This window comes from Leptosomus discolor, chromosome 20, assembly GCF_034619465.1.
Source record: "Leptosomus discolor isolate bLepDis1 chromosome 20, bLepDis1.hap2, whole genome shotgun sequence".
Taxonomy (NCBI): domain Eukaryota; kingdom Metazoa; phylum Chordata; class Aves; order Leptosomiformes; family Leptosomidae; genus Leptosomus; species Leptosomus discolor.
This window is the reverse complement of record NC_141410.1, coordinates 8,654,669-8,678,363: the sequence shown is the minus strand read 5'-3', so window position 1 is coordinate 8,678,363 and position 23,695 is coordinate 8,654,669. Positions and strand designations below refer to the sequence as shown.

At 44.3% G+C, this 23,695-nt stretch overlaps 1 protein-coding gene across 2 annotated transcripts in view; it reads left to right on the top strand.

The window, feature by feature from the left end:
• Positions 1–23,695, top strand: part of DVL1 (dishevelled segment polarity protein 1) — an 88,483-nt gene that overhangs the window by 12,907 nt on the left and 51,881 nt on the right. For both annotated transcript variants that reach the window (XM_086475962.1, XM_086475961.1), the window contains exon 2: positions 23,493–23,562. In XM_086475962.1, coding sequence (XP_086332088.1) covers positions 23,493–23,562 — 70 coding nt within the window. The remainder of the gene's footprint in view (positions 1–23,492; positions 23,563–23,695) is intronic.

Sequence of the window (23,695 nt, the reverse complement as noted above, 5' to 3'; positions counted from 1 at the left end):
TTTAAAGTGCTTGAGGAAGGAACGACCTAAATAGTTGCCCTGTGATTCTGTTGTGGCTTATTTCCATGTGAAATGTAAGTAACTGAGGGAATAATGATCATTTTTGGTTATTTCAGTGGCCTTGGTAAGATAAAGTATGAAAATCATTTGGGAGGATATTCAAAGTGTATAAAACGTGATGTTCTCCCTTCAGTTATTGGAGTGAAACACTTGAGGATAATGAGAACCCCTTCACCTTCTGCCACTGACTTGCTATGGATCATTTGGCTGTTGGGTTTACTTCTACTGTTTCATCATTTCTGGAGAAGATAACGTCTCCTTTCTGAAAAGTACTCTGGCTCTTTTTTCGTCAAGCAGGTGAAGTGAGGATCGACATGGTTGGCTTTGTGCGGCAATAATATAATTGGTGAGGACCGTGCATGTCTAATCAGTATGAGGATCTGTGATGTGGATGGGAGGTGTGCGTGTGTCTGCTGCAGGCGGAGGGTGACTGATGCGGGAGGTGAATCAGCTACTTACTGCCGGGAATGTGGCTGCTGGCTGACTTGGCAGGGCTGTGATACGGGAGGTGGACACCGAGGCCCCTCGGGTCTTGTAAGGATGGCATTTTCACGGCAGCTTGCAGTCTCAGTTGTAATGACTAAGGTGTGGAGTCCATCTAGTGCCCCAGATAGCTGCCAGGTTTCCATAATTCTATTTTTAAGGTAACTCTGATTTTGGAGGAAGAAGTGTCCTATAGAGGTTGTTCAGGTGTGAGGAGCAGCCTGAAAAGGGAGCCTCCAGATTGTGATCGATTTATTTATATTTGCATTTATGAGTTCAGAGGTGGAGAAGTAGATGCATTTGGAAAATACTTAGTAAGTAAGTGTGCAAATGCTGTTTGTTAACAGCTGCCCTACTGTGGGGAACCGGGACAAGAGCTTGTGTTTTAACAACTGGTAGGCTGTTAAAACCAAGCATTCCTCACATAAAGTTTAAGAGGAGCAGATAGGTTTGAAAATTGTCTCAAAGTAAGAGTTCTGTTAGTTAAATCCTATCTGAAACCTGTGATACTTAAATGATTTCTCTCTGCCTTCCCTCTGGAATGTGAAGAGAAGAAGGGCTGTGTGGGTTGAGGCACTGGTTTGGGCTTTGAGGTCTGAGTTCAGTTTTCCCTCTTCCAGCTACTCTGTATTTGACCTTGAGTCAGTGATCTAGTCGCTGATATTACAACCAGTTAAACTTGTGCCTAGCTTAATTCGTGTACGTGAGTTGTGCCTGTGGAGGAGACTGTAAACATGTTAAAATTACATGCCTAGGAAACTTGTAAACAGGGGCTTTTATTTTGGGGTTTCTGTTCTGATTTGTACAAACTTCTGAATCAGAGTGAAACTGTACCTTGCTGCAGACCAGAGAGCCTTCACTTCAGAAGTGTGCCGGTGCGAATGCGTGGCATCTTCCCAGATTTCTCTTTCCTTTTGTTCTGCTGAGCCACAGAGTGGCTCTTTCTTCCCTCCCTGCCCATTGCTTTTTGGCAGCCATTGTAGTAGAAGTTCTTTGCAATGACCAGCTTCAGTGGCTGTTCCGTTGGTACCCGTGCAATATTTTCCATTGAATTTACTGTTGTGGTTGAATTCTTAAAAATTATATAAATAAATAAAAATAATTTGCCAACGCAGAAAGACTGGAACTACTGAAAGAGTGGGTTTGCAAGACTTTTTGGGGCTGCTTTTTAAATATGTTTATTTCCAGTTATAATTTGTGATCTGTTTTAGTTGTAGACCCAAACTGAAAAAAAGATACGGTAAACAGAACAGAACTGATTGAGCCCAGAGACTTGCCTGGTACAGGGATGAGGGGGGAGTAAGGATGTGTGACAAACCTTTTCTTTATTTGAAAAAGAATATGCAAAGAAGTGTCTGATGCTAATTACGTTTTGCTCTCGCTGAGGAAGAAGGTTGCACAGAGGTAGCAAGTGATGGCAAGCTACGAGTGCTGCAGAAACCAGGAATATTTAGGAATCTCTTGACCAACCACGTTGTTTCTAACTAGACGTGCTAGTTAGACGTTAAATTCACGGGAGAGGTTGGATTTCTGATGTCATGGGGAAATGTGGGGATACTTAGTCACTAGAGATTGTTGAGCAAGTGCAATGCTTGGAGACATGCTCGACAAGTTCCTTACTTCAGTCTATGCAGAAATCCTCACTGGCTTCAGTGGTACTAGAAGCTGATACTGAAATGGTACAGAATGTGCCTTCCAAAGAGCTTTGGGTATTTGGAATAAAGGTAAACAAAGTGAAGGCCCTGGAGCCTGTGTGACTGTGCGGCTGTAGTGTTGTTAGGAGCTCTTTGGTGTTTCACTTGTTTCTCGATGGCCCTTGCACAGTGTGTCCTGAGTGAAGATAACAGAAGTTTTCAGTGCAGAGCGAATTTATTTGTTGCTCTCAGTGCTGTTTCAGGTCTGTGGCTTGTAAGATTTACTTAGAGGGCAACTGGAAATCCTGTTCCTCCTGTGATATTAGATAGATGCATCTGAAGTGAAGCGATCAAATAGTTAATGTTAAAAGCCTGCCTCTTCTGTCTTTCCAATTGTCCCAGCAGGGGATGCATTTCATGGTTGACATTAGCCATGCTGTTCCAGCTCCTGCATCTTTCACATCCTGCTTTTCATCCTCCCCTCCCTCCTTACCTTTTTTTAATTCATCTCTTATTCACTGTGGTTAATAAGCAAATTTGTCATCTGCTTATTTTTGCCTTCGCTAACACTCCCCCCACCCTCCCGTTCAGACCAAATTAACAGTCAGCCAGTGACTTGAAGATAATGCTGCTGTGAATTATCCTTTGCTGCAGGGCAGCTTTGCATTTGTAGTGCCGAGCTGACTTTAGTTTGTGCGACAAGAACCAGGCAGTGCAAAAAGAACTGGGATTTTCATTCCTGGCAGGAGGGGCTCACGGGTGTTGAAGGGTAGTGACTGAGCTTTAGGGAGGCGTCTCCTTGACAGGTTCTTTTTGCGGGGACGTCTTTGGGTGGTCTGTCCTGGCCTTGTCCTGTGAGCTGCTGCGTGAATTGCACTTGCTCTTTACATTTGTAAAAAGGTGGTGGAGACAAATACGGCGTGGTTACTTACTGATGTTTGTACAGGGTCTGGGACCGTGGCCTGGGATATACTGGGTATGAGAACAAATTCAGGACATAATTATCTAGCCAAGCCTGGCAAACTGACTAAAAGTTGCTTCCAGTGATTGCTTCTGGATGCAATTGGTTTTGACAACCTTGAATCTATCATTGTCATTCCGATAAAATGCATTGCTTCACGTTAAGCGAAAGAAGACCTTTCTTCTTTTTCATCGTCCTAGAAACTCTTGGATCATATTGTTCCTTTCTCCTTTTATCCTGAGGATTTCTAGGAGCAATAGCAGTGGTGATTTGTCTCTGGGTTCCAAGTTGACAAGAAGCTTTATGATACGTTGGTTAATAATGGGGGCACTGTGAACTCACAGCAGCAGATTGACTATCGTAATTGGAACTCTGTGTGTTTGATTTCTTTGGAGTAACACCGTACAAATCAGGAAATGGCTTTATACCTTTATACACAAACGGGACATTCTTGTGAACTTTCATGACCTTAGGGATCCAGTAAGGTTAAGTGATGGTGGCTTTTGGGTGGGCTTCTAGGCTGGAAAAGAACGCTGGGGATGTTGCGTTGTTTGAGCCGTTGGTTCAGCTTCCAACGCCTGGGAGTTTAGTAGCAGACAGACCGCCACCACCCTTTGCCCCGTCGTCGATGGCCGCAAAAGACAAGCCCAGGTTGAATCTCTCTGTGAAAACATGTCTGTCTGCAGTGAGGGGTTTGTCCAGTGGTTGAAGCGTATCGTCCGTACTTGCTTCTTGGATGAGTGGAAGGTTTCATTCTCCAGGGTTAGGAGTCTATTTAAACTTTGAGTTGGTAGTTTTCTCCTTCTCCTTCCTGGAAAGTCTCCTCTCATTCTCTCCAGTCAATTCTCTTTGCTGTTTTGTCCTCACAGGACACTGGGTGTCACATAGACCTCAACTTAGCAGTCCCCCATGCATCTGAAAAAGGATGTGCGAAACAGGCACGTGTCCAGTGCTGCATCTGTTGAATAAATAAGTTTCCGATTTTCAGTACTTGTGCTAGGAGTTTGCCTCAAAGATTGCCTTTTTAACAATTTTATTTTGTTCTTTAAATCTCAGGCATTTGGGCGTAAGTTGTGGATGCTTGTGAAATCAGCTGTGCTGCTGGCAGGTGATTGAGACCTTTACTCTGTCAGAGGCACAGTACTATATGTTACCCACTCTCTCTAGCTGCTCATGGAAACCTGACTCTTAAAAATTGCATTAGCTCTTAAAAACTTAATTTAAGTAGTCATATAACTTCCTTGACTTTTCCTTGCCAAGACTGCTGATTTCTTACATTCATATATCCTTGTTCTTTCAAAAATAGTCTTTTTATGTACAGCAGCCAGGTAAAATGAATAAAAACACTAGAGACATGCACATCTGTCCGCTCGTGAACTCTTAAAACATTCTTTTCTCTAAGGATAGTTAAGTATACAAATCTACTTGCAAAACAAAAACTGCTCTTGAAAATACGTTATTCCTTTCCTAAGATGTGTATTTCTGATTTCCCCACCAGACAGGGTGACTTTTTAAAGGATTTTTGGTGGCTTATTGGATACTGGTTTTAAAAAGTGACAGCTAGACCTTCACCTGTGGGTGAGGTACTCGGCATGTCTTTGGGCAAATGTAAGCAACTAGTCCACGTTTCAAAGTTTAATTCCCATCCCTGCCACCCCCCCCCCCCCCCCCCCCCCCCCCCCCCCGATTCACGCTGTCTCCTTTTAAGAGCTTCTTTTTCTCTCTTTAGACTCCAGGGACCACTAATTAAGAAATCAGCCTCTGGTTGGTTGGATAACCATTGGCAACTGCTGCAGTTACAGAGCTGCTGCTCTTCCCGAGTGTCTGACAGAAAATGAGTAGAGATAGGGCCACAGCTGTAATAGAAGAATGGACAGATTACAAAACCACTGGGGCTGGGTCTCTTCTTATCGGGCTCTGCCAAACAGCAGGATGTCTGTCTCAGTGAAATCCGAATTGGGAAATGACAAAGTGGAGTTTTACTCTTGAGAGATGCTATCGGTATCCTTCTTTCTGCAAAAATAGGATTTGGAAAGCTCAAGAAGCTATTCAGGATTTGTGGGGTGGATTGGTTGAGTTGGAGCCGTTCAGCCACCTTGTTTGTAACAAAACCAGCAACAAAATCGAACTTTACCGTTTACCTCTTCCAGCCTTACCGGCTGTTGATGTTGAAAGTCTGACCTGTGAAAAACTGCTTTGACTTCTGGATTGCAGCTCAGTTGGCTTATGTGATTTTGGTGCTTGTGAACACCGTGAGTGAATTTGGGCTCTTCTCATTAGTTTGAACTTGATACAGCAAACAGCTTTTGCTTCTCTAATAGGATTTGGGAGAAATCTCTTGCAGTCCTGCCGTATGTCCCAAGCTGAGTATTCCTCAGCCGAATAGGCATACCCAGTCTGGCTGCATCTGCCTCGTCAGTAGAGGTTGTTCCTGGTGCTCTGCCTGTTCTCTGGGGAGAGGGTAGAGATTTCAGCTGTGCAAGTGGGGCCAGTGCACGCCCTTTTGTAGTCAGAGGCCCGATGGCTTATGAAGTTCCTATGACAGGAAAATAGTGAGTTTGATGAAAGGTGAGTGATGCAACTCTTACCGACTCTCGTAATAGAGAGAACAGCTAATTTCTTCCCAATTTCAAACTCAGCCGCTTTCTTGGGGTGATGAATGTGTTCATCAAACATTCCCTAGCGATGCTGCGTGTCTTTCCAGTGCATGCAGCTGGTCAAAACGGATTCTAGACACCATTTGGGCATGGTGAAGAAGCTGTGCTCTGCACCCAGAAGATGTGGCTTTCCAGTGTTTACGCACATCGTTCCTTAGGGAGTTAGGTTGTACTGGCTCATGGCTTGTATTCGTCAAGTAGAAAGGCTGCCAGTTACGTCGTTTGTGACTCCACCTCTAGGGCAGGCTGTCCGGTGTCCGTATGTACAAACCTTCTGCAAGGTTCAGGCTGTTCCCTTTAAAAGACAGGGCTACCTGGAGTGGTATTTGTCGATCTAAAACCTGTAGGAGATTCGGATTTCCCTGTGGTTCATTCCATAGCCAAAGTGGATCATAACTCAGAGCTTTGTTACATCCTCAAGAGCTGCATTGCCACAGGACGTACCGCGAGTCGCCAGGCAGAACCGGAGGGGTGTACATAGGCACGTCTTCCAGTCTGGACAAATGAATCACTGAATCTAGAAGGAACCAACAGACTGTCAAAGGGCACTTTGCAAATACTGTAGCAATCTTCTCGGTGAAGCCTGTGAAATGAAGACAAGAAAGGCAAGGGGGACTACTTGTTACACATGGAAAACGTAAATGTCCTCTGAGTGGATGTTACTTGAATTTTTTTTCTTGTTCAGCTCCTGGTGAAATGCCGTGCTCGTCCGAGTGACAGACACTCTTCAGAAGGCTGTCCGTGGCTAAGGTGATCACCTAGCACTTGGAAGACCCGAGTTTGGTTGTCAACCCTGCCACGCAGTTTTCTGCCTCATCTTACAATCTGCCGGAAAAGATGCCATGAGTCTTTCATCTTGTGTTCTAGGTGGTAGTTTTCCTTGCAGAAGGCATATCTCGTTCTGTATGGTGCCAGGATAATGAGGGTCTGCTTTCCATTTCAGAGGGCTTTAAATGGTGCTTAATTGAAAAAAAAATAAAGATAGTAATTGAGCCCTGTGTTTCACCCCTCTCTTCCACACTAACACACTGGTAAATTAAGGCAGAGATTCTGTTGAATTTTGTACTTAAACCTACAAATACTCATTTAGAAGTCAAATGTACTTGGGCTGGTGCAGGCTTGGAACGAAGAGTTTGCATTTTGCTTGCTCTCCCTTTGCATATGGAAAAGGATCAGTTCTTTCCCTGGGATGCATAAAATCTGAACCCCTTTAGTCTGAACTGTTTCTCTGAGCAGCCTCTTAGGTTGCTGAACTGACTCTTAAAAGAGTGGGAGGTGAGGAATCAGACCGGCAGAGCTGGGCAGGTAAAAAGCATGTGCCTCCTGTGTTAATGGGGGCCCCTCCCGAACAGTCTGCCTTTGTGCGGTACCAGCTGCGAGGTAACAGTGACCCGAGTGCAGTGTTTGGGGGAGCACCATTTCTCAGGGCATGCATGTCGGTTCTTGGCAAGCCTGCCAAGCCTGCTCCCTGTCTTCTGAAGGGTTCAGTGTTTTAGACTTATCTAATTTTCATTTTCCTTAGATTGGCCTTCAGAGCTGTTGGTAAATGCTTCTTGCTGTATTCACGAGGAACAAGGACTCGGTGATCCGATGGGAAAGCCTGTGATGCACCTGGGGAAATGGTGAAATACAGCATTGGGGGATCCTTTTATTGCAGCTTGTTTTTTCTTCCCAAATCTATGTCCTTTGATGCTGCTATGCGTTCTTGTAAGGATGCGCTGAACAAGACTAGCTTGGGCAAATATTTACTTATGAAGGACTCAAAAACCTGTGTGGAGTACCAAAGTGAGTCCCTGAGCACTGCAGCTTTCTCCTTGCTTCTGGTTCTTCAGGAGTATAGTAGCAAATGAAACAACTGCATCTCTCTCTCCCTGACCAGTGTCCTCCAGTTCAAAACTGAAGGGGCCACTCAGGAAATGAGGGAGGTTGACTTACTGATGTATATACGGACGGCTGTCTTTTACTGGAAGGCTTCAGTTTTCTCAGAGCAATGCCTCTCTCAATTTGGCTTTACAAGGGTATCGAATACAGCGGTCTGTGCAATTTGTGCTGTTGCTCTTGCTGTTTTTCTAAATTCAATAGTAGATATTTTTGTAAAATGCATTATAGCGTAGCTTGGAATAGCGAGCTCATGTCTATACATGAACATGGGGCTGGGGGGTTGCGTGTGCTATCACAAACTTGTTTCACTTCTCTGGAACACCGTTCTCATGGTGAAAACAACCATTTTTGACTTAATGTGGTGAAAATCGTTGAAGAGTGATCACCGTCCCATATGGGCATGTATCCAAAGACTACCTGTTTCTTAATTTATCTCAGACTTGGGATTTTGTGACAAGATGGAGATCTCTCTTTCAATGCCTAAACAAACTTGTAGGCCCAGTTATACTTTGAAGTTGAAGCGTGGGTGGAATTTATTACTAGGTCTGAACGTAAGAGATCCGAACCCAGCTTTCCATTGTGTTAGAAGTTTGTCTGGCAGTGCTGCCATCCCAGGGAGATGTTAGAGGGCTCTAGCTGTGCTTCCCCTACACCCATACCATGTTGTTCCTTGTGGAAGGCTAAACTTTGAAGGGGTATAAACAAGGACAACTTTATCTTGTGATCTGGATTCCAAAATACTTTGTCTACAGCCGCTGTCCAGGCCATGTGTTGAACAGCTGAAACAGCCATGGAATGGGTTCCTGTTACACCCCTCCTGGGTTGCCTTTGGGACTCGATGAAGATTCGGGGATGCATTAAATCAACCTCTGTGTGTGATGTGGTGCATTTCTTAAGCTTGTCCAAAGAAGTGTCTAGTGAAGGCTTCCGGTGGCTTCCCACAAAACAAGAGGATACACAGTCTTTTAGGGTTTTCTGTGTAATCCCATGGGAGAGTTGACATTTTGCCTGTGCTTTGAAGGTGAACAGCGATGGTAGTCTCCACCTTTGTGCCTGTGTTTTATATAGGTCTGGAGGCAACAGGCGCTATCACATTCATTACAAAATTTGTCTAACCTGTCATGGGCTGTGAGTTGTACTTCTGAAAGCTGGAGCAGTGTAGACCAAAAGATCTTATTAAAATAAACTAAATAAGTTTCACCACATCAGTGACAAGAATTATGCCGTTTAATTAAAATATGTCTAGACAAATAACCTTGGGGGAGAGAGGTATTATCTATAATAAGTGTTTGAGGTTTCTGCGTAGGGACCATACTAAAAGAATTGATGAATAGCTTCTTTTCTCTCCCAAGTATCTGGAGTCTTGAAGTACTGTACCCACTGCTGGATAATATGGTTGTTTCTTGTGTAACTAGATTGGCATTCACCTCTTTGTTAGCAATTATTTTAACCTGGCAGTAAATAATATTTCTGTGAGGTATCAATTAACACTTGTGGCTATTTTTTGACCTAGCTTTATTGTTATAATAAGATATTTTTAGTAGAGCACCAAAGGAACATTTCACAGAGGAATAAGAGTTGATTCTTATCTTGACTGCTGTCATGTACATTTAGCATTTCTTGCTTCGTGTTGTTTGGCAGCCGCCACCATATCTGTCACGGTTGTGTGACACCTTTGTTGAAAATGAATTGAATAGTTGTAATGAGAGCTCTGGAGTTGCTGCCATATCCAGTCGTGACTTAGAATGGTAGAAATAAACCCACTTTACTTCCTAGTTGGTAGGAAAAATGCTGTACTTGTAAGGCCGTATGTTGAACTTGTTTCTTTCTTGCTTTCGTTGTGAAGGACTGAAAGTCATTCTGACTGACAAGCGGAGAGGGAGGACACGTTTTCAGGCAGCTCACTCTCCTGCTGCTGTCTTTCAGAGAGTGATTTCACTGCGTGGAGTTAGCGCACCTCTCCAGAAAGGTGCTTCATTCCATATTGAGAGGAGTGGACTTGATGGAGTATGTGGGATTATTAAGGTCACGGGCATAGTCCTTTGACTCGTTCCTGGAGTTTATTGCTCTCTCAGCCAGGGTCAGCACTTTATCAGTTCAACATTGCACCTGTCCTTCACAATCTTAAGGGAAGATCTCTTCATCTTCTTCCTTGTTCTGTCAGCACAGTGGGCACCTATCTCCTTCACATGGCGTGTGCTGAAGGTGGACATCTAAATTTTTCCAACATTAATATATACAGTTACTCATTTTCTAAGATGAGGGCCTGACTGTGTCTGGAATTTTTGTTACACCATACGTTAATGTTCAGAGGCTATGTTTTTAGATGAAAATCTAGTTATCTTTAGAATGGTGTTTGGGGTGAAGAAATTATAAAGAAAAACTGATGTCGCATTTTAAAGGGCAAATATTGTGCATGTTTATTTACCGTGTGCTGCGAGATTGTGCTGGTGCCACTGATACCAGAATAATTGTAGCGGAAAGATAGTGCAGCAGAATGCTCTGGTTTGTGTGTGATCCTGCCAGCATTATCAGTGACAGCAATTGGATTGTACTGAGATGGAAGTAACGTGTTTCTGTACGTGTATATTTTTTTTTCCCTTTAGGACAGAAAATAGATTAATGAGGTTACAATACATGATTGGTGGCATTGCCTTGGAAAATAGATTGCCTGACATCTAGTAATGCAAATAAAGTGTGCTGGCATGAATCTTTAACCGAGGAGCTGGTTTTTTCTGTTGAATTGTGAAGACAGTGTAAGAACATGTGACTTTGGGTTGCTTCAGCACAAAAACCCAGTATGCTGTCTAGCGTTAGTTGCCTCATTTATTTGCTTTTATAGATGCAAGCACGTGATGGTATCGGGGTTGTCGTGTCTGCATGTTCTTTCAGTTGCAGAGAAACAACAGCTATTCTTGTGGTCCCTTTTTTCTGGGGCTGCAGTGTGATGGTTGTAAATGTCAGCCTTTCCACTGAAAATAGTCCCTGAAGAGCTTACAAGTTGCAGATTTACTGTTAACCTTGCTACGAAACAAGGTCTCAACTCAGGGCAAAAATAAGTGCCTAGGCACTTGGCCATTGTGAAATGTGTGCAGATACACCAAGATAAGAGACATCTGCTGTCCGTGGGCTCAGTTCTTATTGGTGGTCGATATTTTGAATAAGAAGAATGGGTTGTTGCATAGTAGTCTTGGAAAAGGACCTATGACACAATGGTCTGGGTATCGCTCTTTGTATTTTCAGAACATCCTGCTGAAGTATTTACTGTGCCTTTCTTCCCAATTCTCCTCCTTTGTCGGGTTGGCTCTGCCTAGGTCTGATCCATCCCTGTGCTGAAGCTGACACATCATTTAAGACCATGTGAGGGGGAAGGTGGTGTTTGTGCTCGTGTTTGGCTGAGGAGAGAATTTCATCTTCACGAGTTAGTGTTTGAGGATGTCATTTGCTAGAAGACTCATTGGATCAGACCCCCGAGCGGGCTGCAGTGCCCCAGCACAAATTCCTTTGGGCTCGTTCTACTGGATGTGTAGGTGCATTGTCCTGCAATTCCATCCTTATTCTGAAATTGTTACCTTTCCACCCCGGTCCTTTCTGCTGCTCAACTTGTCAGATGTCTTTTACTCAGCGTCTGCGTGAGTTGCACCCTTTTGTAACCTCAGCAGCCATTGGCACTGGGTGCAGCGATTCCTTGCAGTGACCTGCTAAACCAGCCCTCAGTTTGGCTCCTGACATCAGTCAGCAGCAGTGACAGAGCTGTGCTGCTGCGTCTGGCTGTCGTTCACGTCTCCCGCTGCCACTCAGCCTCCAGCCTATTCAGACCGCCCTTTCCGCCCGACTGTTAGAGAAGAGCTTTCTACAGGTACGAGCCATGGGACGAGGGGCTGTCCCTGTGCCATTTGGGATGTGATAGCAAAGAGTGTATCTGCCTTAATTTGAATCCTGTTAGTGTGGGAAGTAAAATAATTTGTGGCAGCATGGGCTTGAGTGTGGTCTGACAGCCGGAGGAAGTATTTGAGTCCTTAGTGTAATCTGTGGGCTGTGATGAAGCTCGTGTAACATTACTGAAGCCGAGAAAACTCACTAACAACTCGGTGTTATCCAGCAGGGATTCTTTATTGCGGCGCCGGGCAGCACGGGGGATGGCTCCTTCCATCCCTGCACACCCAAGCGTTAGGATTCTTGCCTTATATTTGCAGCTTTCATGTTTATTCATTATTACATATACATTTCTAAGAAAAGGTTGGGTTATTCTAATTATTTCCAGGAATTCATTAACATAAGTTCCTCCCGTAGTCCCGCCTCAGTCCGCCCAAGTGACGCCTCCATCGGGGGTCCTTGGTGGTCGTTGGGGATGAAGGTCCGAGTCTTCCTCAGGGTTGAACTTTTGAACTTGTCCTGTGGCCCATGCCCTGAACCATCCTGGGGCTTTTCCAATTCACACAACCAGCTCTTGCTCACTGCCCTCCCTCTCTCTCCTGCTCAGGCCTTTGTGTTCCTTGAGCCCCACAGTCTGACGGGAGGATCCCACCAGGTGTCCTTCGCTTGGCGGATTCTGCTTCATCCTTATCTTTAAAGTGTGTGTTAGTCGGCAATGGAGCTGTGCATGAGGGTTGGTACAAATCAGCCTCCCTCCCTGTCTCTAAAGGCTGCTCAGCAGCTCCTTCCTAAAAGCCAGTTTCCTAAAGGCTCGTTACCCATTCTTTATTACATTACTGCTGCTGTCACTGCTTGAGCTGACTGTGTTAGAACTAACTTGGATTTAGTACCTTGAAATGCCTCTTTGTCCATTTCGATATTGAGCAGATGAATTTCAGGCTTAAGCTGAGGCATCCACGCTTCTGCCTGGAGGTCCAAGAATAGTGACTGCAAAGTGATGCTTTTTGCATGTTGATTAATTTATAACAAGTCCTGTTATCCCAAAAACATCCTTAAAGATGATGTGCAATCTCGGGCATTCACGGAGGTCTTCATGCTTCCCAAGTACCTTTGAAAGGCCTGGAAGCATAGCTAAAAGAATGTGCTGTTAGAGTCAGTTTGTGCTGAGGGAGGCTGTATTACCAAAATCAGTCTTCCCTTTGCACAAAAATAGAGATTTTCTCGGTAGCATGCGGTAGGTGGAGTGGCCAATAAACTTACAAGCTGTGCAGCCTCTCTTGCTGTTTATCAATGGGGCTGAGAGCTGTTGATGATCAGCTGAAAGCGTCATGAACTTTGCCTTTCAATTCTCAGCTTCAGAACTGGCGTGGAGAACGGCACTTGGACTGTGCGTTAGAAACCACATCGTCTCAATGAATTGGTATGTAGCTCTGGGTGTGCAAGGTCGTGACCTGACTTCAGCCTGCAGAGGCTTAGATTTTCAACAGGCTGCACGTCTGCCTTGACTTTGTGTGAATGTCATCTCTAAGTGCTATTTTGAGAGTGTCCTGCTCTGGAGTTTTGAAGATAATTGCACCCCGGGGAAAGCAAAATCAGAGCCAGCTGTTTCAAATGGGCCTTCCACAACCAACTTGCTGCTGGCAGTAGCCTCTCTTTTACAGTGTTTTTCCTAGGTTGTTTTCAAGAACTATTTAATTTTGTGGGGACTTGTTAATATTTATTGTTTTGTAGCTAAGAGATTGGACTGGGAATTGCAAATCTGAGTTCAGGTCATAATTACGCTGACCTGTCCCTTCGTATTGTGACTTCCTTATCTTTACAGCAGAGATGACGATATGTGTCTGTCCCTTGGGACAGCTGCAAGAATAGATTCATTAACACCTGAGAGATTGTAATGTAGTCACATAAATAATTTAGTAAATAACATGAGGGGTAGAGGAAAAAGGGAAATAACAGAAAAGACAGAAGATTGTCAGTGTGGCTAAGATGCTTTGCTTGTTGGGGACAGTTTGGCCAGTTCTATTCCAAACCTTTTCTGAGGCAGTAGATGGTATGGCTGAAAACAAACGGTAAGGTCTTAGGGCTCCAAAAGTCAACCATTTGCTTGGCTTCTCTGGGCCCATAATTGAGAGGAACGTTTGTTCTGCTAGGTTAGCTGTTCATGGGGTGAGGAGAACACTATGCACCACTGAGGCTATCAGTGCTAAAATCAAAATAGATTCATTTCTATTGATGACAACTTACAATGCCATAAATGCTTGTGTTTTAGTGGGATTTTCACACCTTTGGCATCTGCACAAGCACTGAAATATTGTTAATTAAGGAGTCGAGAAGCAAATCGTATTCCCTATATGTCATTGCTCTTTAAGAGTCAGTCATAAATATTTTAAAATACTTAATTGGAAGCCATTCCTCATAGATGCTGCAAAGTGCACTATATTTGGAGACCCTTTTGAGATAATGGGTAGAAATTCTGTCAAGGGTCTGCAGCCTAGCACAAGTCGGGCTGTGCTGCGCCTCACTGAAATGGAAGGATGAAACAGATCTGGGCTGGGAGCCCAAGTACCAGTTGGTTCAAAACACGTGGAACCTCTCAGTGTGAGTCACTGTGTCAGACTGTTGCACTTGGTAATGACTGATAGGCCTTTAAAAGTGCTTGGAGTGTGATGCAGATGGCTAAACTGGATTGCTGTAGTTCAAAATTCCCCTTTCACAGTCGAGGCAGCTGTAAGGCAAGTCATCTCTGCTTTCCTCCCTCCTGTTCCCTCCCGTTCTTTCTGGATTGATGTGCAGGGATCTTGCTTAAGCAGAACTCTGGACTTCTCTGACCAAGTAGTGAGGCTTTCTGCTGCTCAAATGTCTGTGTTAAATAGTTGTCAAGGAACTTTGAAACATGAAGGTCCCATAATTTTCTTGTAGTAAGAGGGTATGTAATAGGCCAAGTGACCTCCTCAGGGTCGTACAGTGGGTTGGTGCCAGAGTGGAGCCTAAAGAAATTTAGTTGTCCTCGAGTCCCAACTCATAAAAAGTGAAATAAGGGCAGGTTCAGGCTGATTCCCTCTGAGGGAATACAGTAGTTCTTACTTCATTCATGTGCTTAAGCTTAAGTCAGTATCTGGTATAGGACCTACGTGCCAAAACTTTTCCAGTATCCTGCAGTTCTCCTGAAAGATGATAAATTAGCCCTACTGTTGTAGAAGGCTGGCATGACAAACTGCTGGATTGGCCTCCAGGAATGAAGGTGGAGCGGAGAAAACAGGGAAGAGGCAGTTATGTGGGCAAAAGTGTTTAGTGTGGCGATGAAGATCAGATGTGGCAGAGGATAACTGCTGCATAAATACATGAATGCATTAACTGTTAATTGCAGACAGAATCACTAAGACTGTGCTTAGATTTTTAAAAGCGTTAAGAATAACATGAGACAGAGAGCAGCAGCTAATTGCAAAAAGGAAGAAAAAGAGCATTTCTTAATATAGAGTTGTCACCAATGCAGGAAGAGGTGACTTCCCTAACACCCACTGCACCCAGTTTCTTGCTACAATTTGTGTAGAACCTATAAGAAGGAGCTAGTGTGCGTGGTGGAAGGACGGGAGGTTACCCTCAAGCTGGGGAGTGCCATCCCAAGAGCCAGCTTTAGTAAGTGGCCGTCTGCAGAAGGGGTGTTGGACTCGTGTAGCTGAGCCTCTGCAGGTCCTGCGGAGCTACTGCTCAGCTGCGTCCTTAGGAGGACTCTTGTGCATGTCGAAGCTAGATATCTTTGTGTGAAGAGGGTTTTGAGGAGGGTTTTGTTCCGCAGTTGGGTGTGTCATTTATATCATAATTGTGGGTAGCACGTTCATATTCATTTGTGACAGGTTTATGTGGGAGTTGGCGTACAAAAGTGCATATAAGGAAAAGCAAAGCGTTGTCAGTGTTGTTTATGAATAACAACCGAAAAAGGAGAATGCTGGTTCCACTCTGGCTCTGTGGTATTTTGAGGAGTGATTGGCAGGAGCCTTCCGCAGAGGAGCACCGTGGGTCTGCCTCGGAAGGCTGCCACACCGCTGTTGCGTGCTCACTAGCTCAGTGGGGTGCAGGCAAGATCTAAGGCTTTCGTGCATCACAGAAGGCTGCGGATCTTTTGTGCTGAGCAGAGCCCGCCTGTGCTGCACTGCATTAGGGTGTTTATCTGCTCGACAAAAAGACTCCTCTTCTTTCCCCCTCTTTCTTATTTCCAGAATAAACATTATATCCTAGCCAAGCCTCACCTGTAAATTCAGTGGGTGGCTTTGTTTTCATTCTTTTCTGTGAGCTGGGAGGGTGGCTAAAGGCTGTCTGTGTTGTGACCTCAGCTACAAACCCCCTGAAGTTTTAATTCTGCGTTAAAGGTTCAAACTGAAATGTTAATCAGCTTCAGAAAGACTATTTTTAGAGCTGCAGCCGTGGATTCCAGTTGAGTAGTTGCAATTTGTCATGTGATCAGAAGGGTCGGAGGTTTTTTCCTTTCTGTGCATGTCAGCTGTTTGCTGCTGGGTTTGCTGTGTGCCTTCTGCAGTTTAAACTGTCCTGAAAGGAGCTGCGTGCCTTTATTTGACTTAGGTTTGCCAAAAAATGCCTGTCCTCTGCCATTTGCTTTTGTATTGGAGTAAACAATCTGATCTTCAGAGATGTTGATATTCTGCATGGAGGTTTGGCCTGATAGTGCCAGGCAAGATGCAGGGAGCAGTTTGGCAGGTCTTGATCTCCTTCAGAGAGGGCTTCTTCTTGAAGAGCTTTAAAAATATTTTTTTTAATGGCTAGTGAAGTCCGAGAGTTTCTATGAAGCAACCAGCTAGCCTCAGTGGAGTGTAATACTAACACTGTAGTGCTGATTGCTAGTCCTGTGTGCAAATACCTATCAAACCACACTAGAGGTTGGGAGCTTCCAAAGCAAAAGTTGCTCTTGAGTGAGCTTAAAGTCTGTCAGAGCAGTTAGTAGAATCTTACAAATAGCTTCCCTTAGTATTAACTCGGTGCAGATGTGGATTTATAATTACTCACGGTTTTACTAATACAAACAGTTTTTTGGAAAACTGCTTCATAAGTAGAATCGAGTTGCCCAAAGAGGTGGCGACACCTCCATCCTTAGAGATAATCAGAACTTGACTCGACATGGCCCTAAGCAACCTAAACCTGCTGTGAGCAGGAGGTAGGATTAGATGACCCCTGGATTTCACTTCCAACCTACATGATTTCATGAATCAAAACTAACATCTGAATAATCTCTTTACCTGCCTTGCTGGTGACGGGAGTTGTTGAAGATACATAGAGAACAAATGGCTTAATTACTTCACCTTCTCTCTAAGGATCTCCAAGAAAGCTATAAGAAGTAATGAATGAAGCTTCTCTCCTTCTTCCTCCATCAGAAAAGGACGATAAGAGTTAACAAAAGACTTGATCGCAGTGACAAGATGGGATTAAGCTGGTGCTAAAGTATATTAGGACACGCACTTTGTGGCGTGGCACACATGAACCCAGAGAGAATTTGTAGGGGCCACGCTGCTGTCTCAACCCTGCATTTCCCACGTATGTGGCTTTGGAGGGTTGGGCCTGCTACTGGTGAATCAAGCAAAGGAGAAATTCCTGGTTAACCTCATTTTTTCTGAGTAGAAAGAAAAAATCATCTAGCTAATTCTGGAGATTAAGTCTCTCACAGGCGTGCATGATGCAATCAAAGTGCAAGTGTATGCAACCCTATCAAACCCAGTGTTTAATAGCCAATTGCCTAAATACTTATGAATCAGAGAGTCATTAGAGGTTTGTGGGGTTCACTTGGTATTCTTCATATGGAGTCAGCATATATTCTGAGGCAGCAAGCAGCTTGGCAGAGGGATGAGAGTGAGGGTAAGCCTCAATCCTTGGTCTTTGGGCTAAAATCCCCTTTGGGGGAAAATAAGAAGTCGGGACACTGGGAGGGTAACCAGGAGTGTAAACCTGTCGTAGAAGCAGGTGAGGTGTGAGAGGGTGAACAAGACTGGTTTTGGTAAATGCAAATACCTGTTTGTGCAGAGTAGGGTGGTAGCGAAGTCGGAGGATCCAGACACAATTCCAGGAAGCGAGAGGAAGGAGGGGCTGTTACCAGCAGTGATTGTTTCATTTAGTAATTAGTTCTTAAATCTCCTCTAAGTCAAATAAAGCAGAGGATGTGAGCTTCTGAGAACTATTCCCTCCTCCCCTTCCCCGCACATCCACACCCTTTTTTGCACATACTCTTTCTAAGACTGTATTGATGCGAGATTTGATAGCGAGGAGCTTGCTGACAACGTAGAGCACGTGCTTGGGGGGTATTCAAGAGCGTGGGGTCTTTTTCGTGGTCGGTCACTGATGTACCGTGGGACTGTGGGCGAGTTGTTCCCATGTTCTTCTTTTACCTTCCTTTTACATGGTAGATGCATTTGAAGGATGAACGGAAGGATCTAATATCTTGTGCATCAAGATTTTTCTGGAGTACAGTGAAGAGGAAAATGTTCCAAGTCTCTGACCAGCGAAGAGAAACCTTTAGCTCAATGGTCGGTGTGCTGGCGGAGTCTTCACTCCCTCCCTTTTGCGAAGGAAAATCCCGTACAGCTGGAACCGAGCAGGGCAACCTGGGGTAGACCTGCTGCTGGGAGGTATTGCGACACAAGTTATCTGGAAATGACTGGTTGGTTCTGTTACCATTTGGTGCTCAGTGAGCGTTAGCTTTGTGGGTAGGTGTTTGTTTGCTCTCTTCTGGCTGACCCAGCGTGGCTCATAACCTCGGTTAAGCAGAAGATGGTGTGTGCTGGAATGGAGACTGCGTGCGTTGCAGCCTTGCCAGCGATTACAGAGGCACAGTGTTGCCAGGAGGCGGGATGCGACCTAGGAAACAACTGTTCCCTCTTCTGAAGGGAAGCTTTAGCTCTGTGAGAGCAGGGGGATGTGTTCCTCGGTATCAGAGGGTCTTTGTTCTTATTATCAAACAGCAAGTCCATTAACAGTTGTGTTTGAGAGCGTTGGTGTCCTGTCTCCGCATCCAGTACCAATAGACTTCTCCTTATCTCCGCAGGAGGTCTCTGGCAGATCAAATACATCCTCTTTTCTTCCTTGCCGTGCTAGCTTGGGTTGGGTCTAGGTTGTGACCCAGTACTTTGGGCCTTATCCACCCTGGTCTTAAGCTGCTGAGTATAGTAGTTCCTAAGGGACCATGTGCATCCCAAAAGCAGACAATGACGTGGGTCTCCCTCTGCCCTTGCTTCTAAGTTCTCGTAGAGCAAAAGACGTCTTCTTGAATACAAAGTTATCCTCAGACCGAAGCACACGGCTGCAACCATTCACATTGCCTTCTCTCCATTGCCTCTCCTTCCTGAGAACTGAAAGGAGCTGCCTCTTTACTACAAATAATGATTTGTAAAACAGTGATATTTGAAATTAGTGGCTGCTGCTGTCTTTGATGTTCTTGGCATTGTTGATTGCAACCCAAAGCAAGCTGGGAATTACAGTCTGTCGTTCGCTTGCCTCGTAGCTCAAGGCTATATTTAGTAGTTCAAGTTGCAACAGATCTGGAAGTTGTTCCCTTTAGCTGCAGCAGAAGGCTAATGCTGTAATAAAGTGCGTTGTTTTGTAAGTGGTGACTTCAGTGTGCTCGTTTTCCATCACGAGGCCAACTGAACCAGTCTGTGCAGTATTGCAGGGATATCCTGACTGCTACTGTACGTGTCAACTTTAGAAAGACCCCCAAGCCTTTTCTGTGGAGAGAAACTCACAATCAGTATGTTTTCAGTGCTTGACTTTTGCCTGAATCTTAGAGCTTGACGCAGAACTTCTGCATATGATTTCTGGGATGCAGTAAGTGGCGTTTCCTTACGGGTGGTGGTGGTGGGAAGATACTGTTGTTGAAAACCTGCAGCTGTCCAGATGAAATTATTGCAGCATCTTTATTTGCTGATTCTGCAATTGAATCTTTGCTGAGTGAGTGTTCTCTTCAAGACTCTCTGAAACACAAAAAGGTAATGTCTGAATTCGCGTCGCTCCGTTGGGGCTGGAGATCCATGCAAATCTTGAAATCTTCTGTCTGCACACAGGGTTTGCAACTCCAGAATTACAGGTCTAAGAGCTTAATTGAATTGTCAAAGCTCTTTAAAGCACTGAGCATCTGTTGATTTCAATGGAGTTTGCTCTTAATTGTCTCTTTAGAGTCTAGGTATAAATGACTAAAGCCGATAATGAAATCATATGATCTGTTTCCTGGTGCCAAAAGGTGAAGGGAGGACAGATGCCTTAGGAGTTAAATGAATATTTTACAATGTTTTCCTTTCCAATAACAGGAGAGGGGTGAAGACTGCCCAATACTGTCCTGCTAGCCATTAACAATGCAAATAAATGGGGAGAAAGAAGAGAATGTTCATTCCTTCTTTAAAAAAGTGGATTAGAGTGTGCAAATGCAGGTACTAGTGGTGGTGATGCTTATTCCCAGTTTTCCAAGAGTAAGATGGAAAGAAACTGTTTGTCCATATCCTCTCCTCTCTTCTCCTTCCTAACCATTTTTTTCCCCCTTATAATATGACCCTGTTTCATGCATAGTCAGTTGCTTTGTGGTTATTGTGGGTTTTTTTACACAGCAACAAGAAAGACAAAAACATAAATAAAGGAAAATGTGGTTGTGGAACCACAGATTTTTATTGACTTCAGGTTGGCTTTTTTAAAGCTCAGAGATTGTCAAAAACATATCGTCCCTGTTCTCCTGTGTAGGGACTTGAGGCCAGAAATCTATTTTTGCTACGAATCTACTGTTTGACCTGGTATAAACCTACCACCGTATCTCCTCCCTGCCCAGACACTTCCCACTCTGAAGAGCTTTCCTGTGTGTTTGTACAATGCCTTGTTCAAAAGGTTCCAAATTTTGGTTGGAACCCTTAAGTAGCAAAAAGAATGTCTTGAGTATTCACATCAATATGTAGTAGTAAAGCCTTATATTTAAGAGCAAACCTGGTGTTTTTGCAGCTGAGTGACTTTCTATTCATGAGCTCAGTTCTTTCAAGTTGTACGTTTAAAAAAAACCCAAACCAAAACCCAACCAAAACCCAACCAATTCTCCCTGACCTGGGCAGCCACCTTTGTGAAGATCCCTTCGGAATCATGAAACAAAGCCTCTCTTGAACAGGTGGCTCCCAGGACTTAGCAGAAGTACTTTGTTGGTCTCTGCTGTCGTACGGCTTTCGTTTATTTGGACCTAGGCAGAAATGGAAGAGGAGAGCTCTGCATTTAAAGGAAGCCATGGGCTTGTGAATAGCTTGATGCTGTTCCTGTAACTCTGCTAAATAGAGTACTGTGGATTAAGTGAATTAAGGTAAACTCTGTCCTGGACTACTTTTCTCTTGAAATATGAGACTAAAATGGATCGAAATGCCCTGCAAGCTTGCAGTGTCGTGGTGGGACCCTTTCTGTCTGACAGGTCCTCATTGGACAAGTCCTGCCTTCGAATGCTTGCATTTCAGCCCTGTTTGAGCCCTTGCTTGTAGGATTAGAAGAATCCACCGGAATCTTGCTACAAGGAAGGCAGCAGTAACATTGAGAGAGATGTTTGCACAGGGCTTCAGGTTTCAATAATTGCTGTACAGGGTTTCAATAATTGCTGTATAGCGTGGGATTCGCTGTGCTGCCGGGCCTGGGGCTGCCTTGCTTCTGCCAGATGCTGGGTTTAGAGTTTTGCTCCAATTCGCAGATTCAGGAAGAAAAAAAAAAGGCTTGAAAGGAAGCTTGTCCTTAAGGTCTGCTTTCTAGGCAGAAGTGATTCACGTCCTATTGGGGGAGTGAGGAGATGAGAAGAGAGTCCTGTATAATGGTGACTCTGTGGGCTCCTGTTTTGAAGAGTGACCTTATTCTTACTCTTAATCAGAGAAGCCAAGTGGGCAGCTAACTGCCCTGCATTTCATCTGTGCCTCCTTACTAGAGATAACCAGCCCAAAATGTTGTCATAGATAACGCAGACCATTTCTGTCCTGTCTTGTGGATCATCGTCAAGAGAGAATCCATCATAGCACTGATTCAGAACTGCATCGTCTTACACTGAAACTACTGAACTGTAACAGCGGAGCAGCCCAGCGCGTTTACCAAATCCTGTAGTCAGGATTGCAGAATTAGCAGGACTCAATGGTTCTGATTTTAAATTAAGTAATGAAGCACACGTTGATACTGAAGCTCCACTTAGGCTGCTTTCTGAGACGGTGATTCTGTTTAAATTTCCTATTTGATGGTGTCTTCAGAAGCCACCAGCAATGTCTACTTCTTCTCTAAAGACGAAAAACACTTTCTGAGAGATCGTGGCCTTGTATAAATGAGGGAGGTTTGTTAAGGAAGCTGATGCAGATGCGGAGTTTTCTTAATCTTTGCTGCTTAAAATTGGAACTCTCCGGCTTAAAGCAACAGTCCTAAAAAATATGGTTCAAAGCGCCCCGCTGAAAGATGACATTTGTAATTGGTTTGTAGACTTAGAAGCTGGCTTACTGGGGGCCTGTTGTGAAGAGTGCTTCAAGGCAGTAACTAATTACTCCCTGTAGTACTGAACCACAAGTTGGTTTTGAACCCGCTCTTTTCATCTGGATGAATCCAAAGGAAGCGACTCTGGTGTAGTCAAGAGCACCATCGTTTCCAGATCCTGGGTGGGATTCAGAGAGGCCTTCTAGAGTGCCTTGAGCTGAGCAGCCTGCTTCATCCTGGAGTTCCAGGAGAACTGGAGGCTCACTTTGCCTCCAACAGACCTGATAAAGATCTTGCTGACTTAAGACATGATTACTTTACTTTCCAAGAGGATGAGTGAGCACTGAATTGTTTGAAGAATTCAGAATATCTTCTTGTAACTGTAGAGATACATGTATATATATATATGTGTATATATATGTGGTTATGAGTGGCTACTTTAATGAATATGAGGTTGTTAAATGGGGGCCGTGCTGGTTACTGTGCTGATTAGAGGAACAGAAAGTAATTTCAGTTGCTGCTGAATTGGAAGTTTGGAATTCAGTCTAATGAAATGGGAGCATTTCTGTTTTCTCAGTAGTTGTATCATTTGTGTTTGGCTATGAGCGGTCTTAAACTGTTGAAACAAATGCTGATTCTGAGATCCTGGGTCACAGTAAGTGTCTTCAGAATCGAAAACCTTTATGCTAGTAAAATGAATTGCTGATTTTATTCTCCTTAATTGTAAGGGTTTGACTTCTGGATTAAGCTTTCCATCAAGAAGCCTTCAGAAGGGCTCCTAGCTGAAGGCATTGCATCTGGTTAAAAAGGAGTGGGCTAGGGCAGGGAACTCAAGGCCACAACTGCCCCTCTGTGTTTGACCATGTCAGCTCTTCCCCTGAGAGGGGCCAGGCCTCAGCCTTGCTAACCGTTTTGAAACAGGGAGCAAGAGGCCTGTGTGGCTAGCAAGAGCGGGAAGAGGGCTTGAGGTAATGAAGAAGGTTGAGATGCCTGTCTGAGGTACAGGAGATGAGGGCGCAACATGAAGCTTGACCACAACTCCTTCAGTGCCTCGGGGGAAGGTGCTGTGTTGTGGATCCAAATCCAGTCTAGGAAATGGAGGTAATAGTCCTTTCTTTGCCAACAGAGTGGCCTTGGCTAGTGGTCTGTGATCTCTGACACAGGGACTGCGCAGCACACGGGGATTTTAATCACCGTCAGATCTTTAAAAATTCTGGTGAGGTGGAAGACTCCAAAGTGGGAAAAATGCTTGTAATTACTTTTGTGCCTGCCAGTTTGGGGTGGTTGTCTGGAAAGGTACTGTTCTACCCTTTATTTTTACTTGCTTCCTTTGTTCTAACAGTCACATATTCTTTAAACTTGCCGATACCAACATTTCAGTAAAAATTTGTGTTTTTCCTGGACCATTTAAGAAAACCACTATCCCTTCTGTTCTGATGTCATTTCAAACTCTTGATTTTCTTCCTATTTTTTTTTTTTTCCCAGGGTGGTAAAGGAGGAGATCTCAGATGACAATGCAAAGCTACCTTGCTTCAATGGAAGAGTGGTGTCCTGGGTATGTTGGTTCACGTGTCTGTATGCATACGTTGTTTGATACCGTGGGCACTGTACCAGGGTGGTTGGTACATGGATCCTGATTTTTAGCAGTGTCTCGAATCTCAAATTACATGGAAGCAAAGGGTTATTTT